This window comes from Sphaerodactylus townsendi, unplaced genomic scaffold (genome assembly GCF_021028975.2).
Source record: "Sphaerodactylus townsendi isolate TG3544 unplaced genomic scaffold, MPM_Stown_v2.3 scaffold_19, whole genome shotgun sequence".
Classification (NCBI taxonomy): Eukaryota; Metazoa; Chordata; class Lepidosauria; order Squamata; family Sphaerodactylidae; genus Sphaerodactylus; species Sphaerodactylus townsendi.
Window position 1 is genome coordinate 118,564 of NW_025950352.1, and position 9,623 is coordinate 128,186.

General features: G+C 56.8%; 1 protein-coding gene across 5 annotated transcripts in view; it reads right to left on the reverse strand.

Moving 5' to 3' along the window:
- FAM83H (family with sequence similarity 83 member H) overlaps positions 1–8,960 on the reverse strand; it is a 44,890-nt gene extending 35,930 nt beyond the window's left edge. The window contains exon 1 of one of the 5 annotated variants that reach the window (XM_048482627.1): positions 8,889–8,960. Coding sequence is in view for 1 of the 5 variants with exons in the window: in XM_048482624.1 (XP_048338581.1) it covers positions 7,003–7,225 (223 nt within the window). In the remaining 4 variants the exon portion in view is untranslated. Of the gene's footprint in view, positions 1–831; positions 909–1,100; positions 1,201–7,002; positions 7,907–8,336; positions 8,833–8,888 lie in introns of those variants that run through there. The other 4 variants (XM_048482630.1, XM_048482624.1, XM_048482626.1 and 1 more) reach the window with 4 other exon arrangements.
- Positions 8,961–9,623: the final 663 nt, after the last annotated feature.

A 9,623-nucleotide genomic window follows, 5' to 3' on the forward strand; every position in this document is an offset into this window, starting at 1 on the left:
CCCCGGACCTTCACACCTGAGCCACCTCTGGGGCCCCTTCAAGGAGAAAAGGGCAGGTTATACATTCTGTAGAATAAAATACCTTCATATTTGTAACACTCAGAAACGTTTATGTCACTCGGATCAATACTACAGGGTTCGACAAGTGATGATGACCTACACATCTTGGGCTTGCAAATTCTATTCCTTCCACATCAGAATACAGTATTAGTCACAAGCACCACACGGGCGCATACCGAGCTGCCTGGTTAGTCACTTTCTGGCTCATGCTCTTGGAAAAGCGTCACAAAGGGCAGTCGGTGGCCCCCGGGGGAGGGCACCGAGGACAGGCATGTTTGCAAACCAGCCTGGATCAAGGGAGGCCCCATAAATGTCTACGGAGTGGCTGAGAGGAGGAAAACGGCAAGTCCTTCATGTAGCTCACACAAATTCACGTGTCCCACCCAGCTCAGCAAGACAACAAAGGACTTCCTGGAGTGAAAACCTATGGTGAAAACCTCTGGCTTTTAAGACAACCCCACCTCTGGGGCCTTCTCCCTGTCCGTCCTCCCCCCCCCCCCACAAGCCCTCTCCTCTTTTTACACCCCTTCTTCACAAACCACCCCAGTGCCACTGCTGAAGCCCTCCCCGGCCCACCACAGGCCCAGGACACCCCCAGACCCCAGTCACACGCTCTGCCAGGCAGGGGCCATGGAGGCAAGAGCAGCCTCCGGATTCTGTCCAGGGCTTCACCTGCCTTCCCCACAACACACCTGCATCAAAACCAGATGAAATGCAAACCGCAAGCTCTTTACAGGAGTTACCCCCACCCCCACCCCCACCCAGAAAAACCTTGGAAGGCAGCTTCACAGGTGTTCCACTGGAGGGGAGGGCAGGCGGGGGGCCCGCTCCCAGGCAGGGCCCACGTTGGCGCTGCTTCTTGGATCAGCCACTCATCTGCTCAGCACGAGGCCCGAAGCCTGTGGGCGCCCAGGCTCCCCCGGAAAGCCTCCCTTGGCCACTGTCCTGCCAAGCAGCTAGCCAGGGCTTCAGAGAGCGGTGCCCCCAGCCCCCGAGGTCTGCCCCCTGCCCCCCCCCCAGGCCTCCTATCGCAGACTCACCGTGGGCCTCCTTCCTGCCCCAGCCTGCGCCAGCTGGGCTTGTTGCTGCGTGCTCTCAGTGCTGGGCGGCACTGCGGATTCCCAGCCTTCCTCTCACCAGAGCACTGCCTTGCCAAACCAGCTTGGGCGGCTTCAGACACACCCGCCGGCTGCACCGAGGCCTCCCTGCCAGGCTGTCCCTCCCGAAGGAGCCGGCTGGGAGGCTGCCCTGTTTAAAAACACACGTTGCCTCCGGGTCAGCTCAAGCACCCACCTTGCCCCAGCCCTGTCCCCCCTTGGAAAGAGTGGGGGGGCTGCCCCCTCCGCTAAAAGGAGGAAAGGCAGAGCCAAGCCAGGCCCCGCCTGAGGGTCCCGGCTGCAGCGGACCGGAAGAAGCGCCACTCTGACCATCCTTCCCTTCCACCAAGAGCTGAAGCCTCCCGTTTGTAGGTGAGGCTCAAAGGGCCAGGCTGGCCCCATCCTCTCCCACTGGCGCCAGGGGCACCCAACAGAGAAAAGGAAAGACTTTTGTCACTCAAGTAATTACATTCACTGCAGGGGTGGGGAGGGGTCAGGCAGATCCACGGAGAAGAGACTCATCAGTGGCTACAAGCCATGGTGAGTAAAAGGAGCCTCCCCGTTCAGAGGCAGTTAATCTCTGACTGTCAGTGCCAGGAAACGGTGGCAGGGGAAGGCCTTGGCCTCGGTGCCCCATCTGTTGGCCACTATGTGAAACAGGAGGCTGATCCGGCAGAGGTCTTCCCTCAACCCCCCAGGCAGCTTCAGAGGCACCCAAGAGAGTCGGCATCTGGCAGCGTCCCAACAGCCTGAAAGGGCGGCTTCACTGGCAGCCCCTGGAAATGTCCCCAGGGAAAAGTCATCCCCCGCCTGAAGGGTGAGCCCCGGCGTGACTGTGGCTCCGTCCTGGCATTGCTGCCCCCAGAAAAGCAGTGAAAGGCCAACTCGACCCCCTGAGGCGAGTGAACAGCCCTGCCTCTAGCAGTGCTCCCCACAAAGTGAGCTCTCCAAGCCTCCCTGAGCCCACGGTTGGAACAGCGGGGTGTGTGTGTGGGGGGGAGGGGGGCTGTGGGCTGGAGCTCCAGGGGATTCCCACGCAGCCCCCTCAAGTCAGCCCCCTCTCCCACATTCTTTCAGAGGCCTCCATCCACATTCCACGCATCTGTGGCTTTAGCACCCAGTTTCAAAGGCTGGGACAGACTATGTCATCCAGAAGAGCTCAGTTGTCATTTTCTGGAAAACAGACCTTAAGAAAACGTACCCAGGATTCCTGTGAAAGGGGCATGTGGTGTGAGCAGGTGTCAGAGACCGGGGCGCACAACAGGCACACAGCACCCCTGACTCTGAGCACTGCAACATAACCCACCCTGTCGGTCCGGGCCATCCTGGCCACAATCTGAGCATGCAACAGCTTCTCACTCATCAAGGGGAACAACAACGTTCTACAGACAAAAGATATAAAACGCATAGCCAGAAAAATACTAAGAGAAAATTGGTTCAAGAAGTTTTAGAGGTCATATAGCACTCCAGAGGATATTGAGAAGATGGACCATAACTACAAAGGGAAATGCTGAAAATGTACAGAAGTGGATGGTACCTTTTAGAATATGTGGTGGAAAGGAGGCTCAAAATATATATAAAAACACTTTGGAAAGAAATACATGCAGAAATTCAGAAAATTTTAAAAAGTAAATTTGCTATGGACATTCCAAAAATTTCCAAAGAACTATGTCAACGGTGGCGAGAGTTATACTTGTAGCAAAGGGGAAAGCAGAAGAACGTCCAAGCTGGAATGGCAAAACTGACAAATTATTTCTCTGTCTGAATTTATATTACAATATTGCATAATATTATCAGCAGGTTTATCATATATTGCATAAGGTAGTTATGATTTTTGTTAGACTGTGGTGGGGCTAAGAAGAGGTTCCCTTCTCCAGCACCAACGCTGTGCAACACCAGGTCCATCAATAATGAGGCCAGGACACTGCAAAATGATTTTGCAGCACATAAGGTGGACATGGCATGTAGGACCCAGGCCTGGATGCCGGAGGGCAAAACAGTCACCTTGAAAGAACCCCCCCCCTTCCGCAAGTCTTTCAGCCCTCCATCAGTCTAGCACCGTGGTGGCGAACCTTTGGCACTCCAGATGTTATGGACTACAATTCCCATAAGCCCCTGCCAGCATGGCCAATTGGGGCTGATGGGAATTGTAGTCCATAATATCTGGAGTGCCAAAGGTTCGCCACCACTGGTCTAGCACAAGGAGCCAGGTCCTCGTCATCTCAGTTGTCAAACCTGGTGTCCTCCACAGCAGACCTAGGATTCTCCTCGGTTAGCAGGGTCCCCAGGCTGGATTTGATCTTTGGCAGGGGGGTGAATATGGTTCTGATCTCTACAGATAGGGTGCCATGGTCAGATCATAGAATCAGAGAGTTGGAGGAGACCACAAGGGCCATCCAGTCCAACCCCTTGCCATGCAGGGGATCACTTTGCCCTGAAGGACTGACAGGGACTTAATATTCCTCCTTGCCTAGGCAACGGGCAGATTTATGCCTGCCCATGGAGACTCATGGATCCTACTGGTTTCCAGAATGCTCTGCAGGATCTGATGTCCCCTGGAGATTTTCTCTGAGGTGGTAGAGGATGGATACATCTGGCTTTCTGAAGCCATCGATGAGATTGCTCCCTGATGTCCTCTTAGTTCCCATGTCAGTCTGGCTCCCTGGTATACCGGGGAGCTGCAGCCAATGAAACAAGAGCTCAGAGAACTAGACCAAGTTTGGTGGAGACCTTGTGATGAAGCAGCAACAACATCTTACAGGATGTTTATGAAATCCATGGCCTCCCAGCAAGTGTTGATACAGTAAGGGAACTGAAGGCCCTTTGCCGCCTTCAGGACCAGTGCTGGACCATTTCAGCCTTCTCTCCCAGGCTAATCAGGAGAAGATGCCGGCAGCCATGAAGGGTCCTCTGGATCCATGCCTATTGTGGCTGGTCAAGGCCAACAATGAGAAAGTATGACGCCCCCTGTTGGAAATTACCAGTCTTTCTTTCAAATCAAGGGTATTCACGGGGGGGGGGGGCTAAAAGACCACCTCTGGAGAACGTGACGCTCTGCTGGAAGTAGCCTCCTGGTGATCCCTGCCGGCCCCAAGTATATTTGGCTGATCGCAGGCAGGTCAGGGCTTTTTCGCCCTAGCTCCAGCCTGGTAAAACTCTGTCAGCTGAGAGCAGCACCCTGGGGGACTTGGCTCAGTTCCGCAGGGCTGCAAGACAGAGATGTTGACAGGGCCTTTGGCTGAGCCAACAATAGCTCTTTCAACTGCACTGGCCTCAATTCTGCCCCTACCCCCATCAATATTTAATTTGTCATGGAATGGGAAAGAGAAGATTTAGTCTAGTTACAAAGGGGGGTTGCCAGTAACGTGCTGAATTGTTAAAAATATTTATACTGACGCCATCTGGAATAGAATTTTAATATTTATTGCTGTTGTTATGTTAAATCTATTAGTTGTATTGACTGTATGACTATTGATTTTGATGTATTATTGCATTTTTAGATGCATTTTTAGATTTTGTTAGCTGCTCTGAGGTTGGCCATTAAATCAGGAAAGAGAGGGGTATCAAATCTGACAGCGTTCCTGGATGAGACACTGACCGTAGATCCCTTCCAATCCAGTCTCCGTGCTGATCATGATGTGTAAATGGTCCTGACAGATGACCTTCGGAGACACCTGGACTGAGATGAGCCAATGCTGATGATTTTGTCAGATGTTATCAGTAGCGGCAGACTGAGTCAATTATGACATCCGGCCTGAATACCTCATTGACATGGGGATTCAAGGGGCCAACCTGCAGTATCTGTGCTCATTTCTCCAGGATTGGGAAAGGAAGGTGGCCACTGGTGAGGGAACCTCCAGTCACCGCTCACTCGAGTGTGGAGTCCCACAAGGAGCAATTCTCTCGCCAATATCATTCAAAATATCCATGTGACTCCTCACCGGTTTGATCCAGAGGTTTGGACTGGGTTGTCATCAGTATGCTGATACCCATTTATATCTGATAAAGGTCATCCGGAATCCACTCCAGAAATTTTGACAAGTTGTTTGGAGGTCGTGTGGTGTGACTGAAGCCAAGTCCAATTTGTAGTTGATTGACTGACCAAACCCAAAGAGCTCACCAATGGCTCATCTTCATCCTGGAGAGAAGTGACCAGTGGACGGCCACAGGGCTCTGTCCTGGGCCCAGGGCTATTCAATATTTTAGGAGGGGTAGCTAATATCCCAAAGGACAAGGTCAGAACTCAAAATAACCTGAATAGATTGGAGAGCTGGATCAAAACTAACAAAATAAATTTTAACAGAGATACCTGTAAGATACAACACTTAAGCAGAAAAAATGAAAATGCACAGATATAGTAGGGGGACACCTGGCTTGACAACAGTCAAGTGAAAGGCATCTGTGAATGTAGACCACAAACTGAACATATGTCCACAGTGTGACGCAGCAGCCAAGAAAGCCAATGCAGTTCTGGGCTGCATCAACAGGAGTACGCAGTCTAGATCAAGGTATGTAATAATACCATTCTAATTCTGCATTGGTCGGATGTCACCTGGAAGTGCTTCTTTGAAGGGCAAGTTCCCAAACATCTGTCCAGATCAGGAGGAGGGCAGAGTCCCTCCTACACAGCCCACCTTTGGAAAGAGGGCAGAGAAAGGGAGGGAGAGGAGGGAGGGGGAAAGAGCGAGATCAATCTGTAGCTGGACTACAAAGGGGGGGGGGTTCCACATGACTGAAGCGTTCTCCAGATGGAGGAGAAATGCCGTACACATAAAAAGGATAATTTGCTAAGGAGACGGGGGGCATCTGGCATAGCTTTCCTCCTAAGTTAGCATGGCATCATGGTTAAGAACAGCAGACTCTAATCTGGTGAACTAGATTTGATTCCCCACTCCTTCGCATGCAGCCAGGCACAATTCTCCCTCAGAACCCTCTCAGCCCCACCTACCTCACAAGGTGGCTGTTGGCAGTGGGGTGGGGTGGGGTGGGGGCAAAGGCAATCGTCAGCCACTTTGACACTCATTAACAGTAGGGGAAAGGGCGGGGTATAAAAACTAACTTGTCTTGTTTTCCTAACAGACTACTTTTCTGTGATCTGGGGGAGCATCAATCCCATCCTGCGGGATCTCACTAGCGAAGGGACATTGTGCCGTTCAACCAAAGGTCTCACAACATGGGAGCATTTTCCCCAGAGATGCCGCCGATCAGCTTGAGACGTGCCCTCGCAGGCCCAGGTAGGGCCGATTATAAGTGGGGGCTGCAGGACACGGCAAGAGAAAGCTTGGCCTCTTCTCCACCCCCATCCCCCGCCCGTGCCTGGTAAGAGCACAACTCCCGAATGCTTTCCTCAACCTCGGACATCCCCACCAAAAGCAGAATGTAAAGTAAGTGAGGGAAAGAATGAGGCTCCAATGCCAGCGGGGGGCAGACAGGTGGGAGATCAGAGACCCTGTCTGGGTCCCAAAGGAAAGGAGGCTCAAAGCAGGGAGTGGCCGTCCTGCCCTCCTCCTCCTCCTCCTCCTCCAAGGAACTGGTTTCAGTGGGAGCAAAGGCAGTAGGTCACTTGCCAGTCTTCATCTGGCTGTCCTGAATTTATAGCCCATCCGTTTCGGTGGCTCCAAGTTCTAGTACCAAAAGACCCCAATTCTATCCATAACTTTACTAAATCTATCCTCACCAGCACCACCAGTCATCTTTTCCAGACCTGGACAGTCCAGACTTCTCCACCTGTCTTTGTAAGGAATGTGCTCCGGCCCTTTCTTCACTGCTGTGGTTGCTCGCTTCTGCATTTTCCCCAGCTCTGCACAGTGACATTTTTAAGATAAGGTGCTCAGAGAACACGCACCATTCCACAGACCGGAACTCCCAAGAACGGGCCCTTTGTTATGCACCAGGCCTTTCTGAATTGCCGCCAGTCTGGAGTTTGCCTTTTCCACTGCTACCGCACACAGAGGCAACATTTTCACTAAGGCTTCTTCCACAACCACCCCAAAATCTCTTGCAGTCTCAGCCATACGCCGAAAGGTCGGGGCTTTGGTTCCAGCGTAAATCACCTGGCTGGCCCTCATCCAGTCTGGGCTCTATTGTAAAACGTTGGTGTGACCCTAGCTGGCTGGCTGGCTCAGCACAGAGTGCCCTGCCTGGCACCCACTGCACGTCTGAATTCTTCCAGGCCCTTCGGGGGCCCCGGCCGGAGACTGGTGGGGGCTCCATGCGCCGAGCAGCCCTGAGAGCGCCCCCGGACACGGGCGGCCCCAGAGCACGGCCCCCGCCACAGCAAAGGCCCCGCATCCCACAGCCCCGCCCAAGAGCCGCCGGGGCGCCTGGCGGCGGCGGGGACAACCACGGGAGGTGGGCGGCTCCTGCTTTCTCCCACGAGTTTGTAAGCGGCGGCTCCTGGGATGGGGGGGGGGGGGGTTCTGCAGCGCCGCGCTCTCCCGGAAGCGCCTCCCGGGGGCCTGGGGCTGCTTCCTTGACCCGGGCGCTTAGCCATGCAGGCATCCTGGGCCGCTCGGCCATCCCGCGGGGGCTGCAGCCGGGCCCCTCCAGCCTCGACGCCGCACTTGGGCGCCTGCCGCTTTCCCCGTTGCCCCCGACGCCGAGCGCGCTTCCTGCCCAGTGCGCGCCGGGTTGCCGGACGGCCCGCCTTCGAAGCTCACCGGCCCGGGTGAGTCAGGCAGGAATGTTTGGAGGAACCGGAAGCCAGCCCTGGGCGGCCCTCCCGCCCCCCCCCCCCGCCGCTCGCTCAGAGGCCGGCCCGGGGGCGCACGGCAGGCAGGCACCGGGGCAGCAGCCCCCTTCCTCCCGTTCTTCCTCGCCCGCCGCCCCGTCCACCTCTGCCCGGCCCCCGGGCTCGGCCGCCCGCCCACTCGCGCAAGGAGCGACGGGGGTCCCTCGACCTCCCCGGCCGGCCCCGTCGACGCGGCCGCCACTCCGGCCTTCGGAAGGGTCAGGCGGGGGGGGCGGCCTGGCGGGAGGAATCCCAGTCCGGAGCCAGCTCCCCTTCGCTCGGGCCGCGCGGAAACTCCGCCGGCGGGGCAGGGGAGAAGAAGGGCGGCACTCCGGCCGTCCGGCCGTCGGTCGGTCGGCGCTCCACTCCCGCGCCTCCGCGCCCCTCCGCCTGCCTTGCGCGGCCCCTCCCAGGCTGCCCCCTGCCCCCCTCCGGCTGGCCGCTCTTACCTGGCCAGGTGAGCCGGGGCGGCGGCGGCGGCGAGCGCTCGTGGCTCTTCCGGATTCGGAGCCGAAGCCGCGCTAAGCTCCACCCAGCGCCGAGGGGAGCGCCGGCCGCGCCGAGCGCAGGCAGGCAGGCAGGCAGGGGTGAGGCCGGGCCCGGGGCGGGGGGGGGGGGGAGGAGGAAGAGGGCGAGCCGGAGCGCGCTTCCCTCCCGGCCCAACCCCGCCAGAGCCCCCCCGCCGAAGACCCCCAGTTCCGACGGGACACGACTGGACGGCGAGTTGCTTTCCCAAGGAGGGAGCCGAACCAGCCCGACGGCCGGCTCGCGGGGGCGGGGGCGAGCGGGCCGGAGGCACCTTGGCCAGCAGCCTTCCAACAGCCCCGTAAAGTCGGTCGGTCCGCGGAGGGAGGGAGGGAGGGGTCCCAGCTGGGGGGCGCGGAGAAGCCCCGTCCGCCTTTCCGCCCTCCCCGGGCGCCCCCACCCCCGCCCCCGCCGCCGCCCGTGCGGAGGGGCGGCCCCGCGTGCTACCTGCCCTGGTTGGGCGGTGCCTCGCTCACCCCGGGGAAGCGCAGACCCCCTCCTGCCCGACCGGGGCCGGTGGAGCTGCCGGAGCCCAAACACACGGGACTCATCCCTCCCCTCCCCTCCCCTCCCCTCGGTGCCCTCCTCAGCCTTCTGTCCTGCCCAGCAGGGGCAGGAGGAGTCTGGCCCCAGGCAGGGAGAGAGAGGGGCGGCCAGCCCCGGCCCCGCCCCAGCCGGTCGACCTTCCGTCATGTGCCAGCCGGCAGTGGGGTCACCACCTTTTCTGAGAATCGCCGTTGGGGGCACGGCTACAGGACCACTCGCTGCCGCGGGGCTGCCACTTGCGAAGGCTCCTTGGCACACCTCCCCCCCCCCACCTGTGTGTCGCAACCGTCAGCCTGCAGGGAGCAAGGACAGAGGTCTTGCCTGGGGTCTGCCTGCCCCTCCATAGGCTTTTCAGGGGGCTCTTGTTGTTAACTTTATCTCTGTTGTTGTTGTTATATAGACATTCTGTTATTATGTACGGCTGCTTATTGGTTTTATATACTGTAGTTTTATTGTTATGTACCATGTTTCTCCAAATATAAGACAGTGTCGTATATTAATTTTTGCTCCCAAAGATGCGCTATGTCTTATTTTCAGGGGATGTCTTATTTTTCTGTGCTCTGTTCGTCGGGCATGCTTCCAAACAAAAACTTTGCTACGTCTTACTTTTGGGGGGTGCCTTATATTTCACACTTCAGCAAAACCTCTACTACGTCTTATTTTCC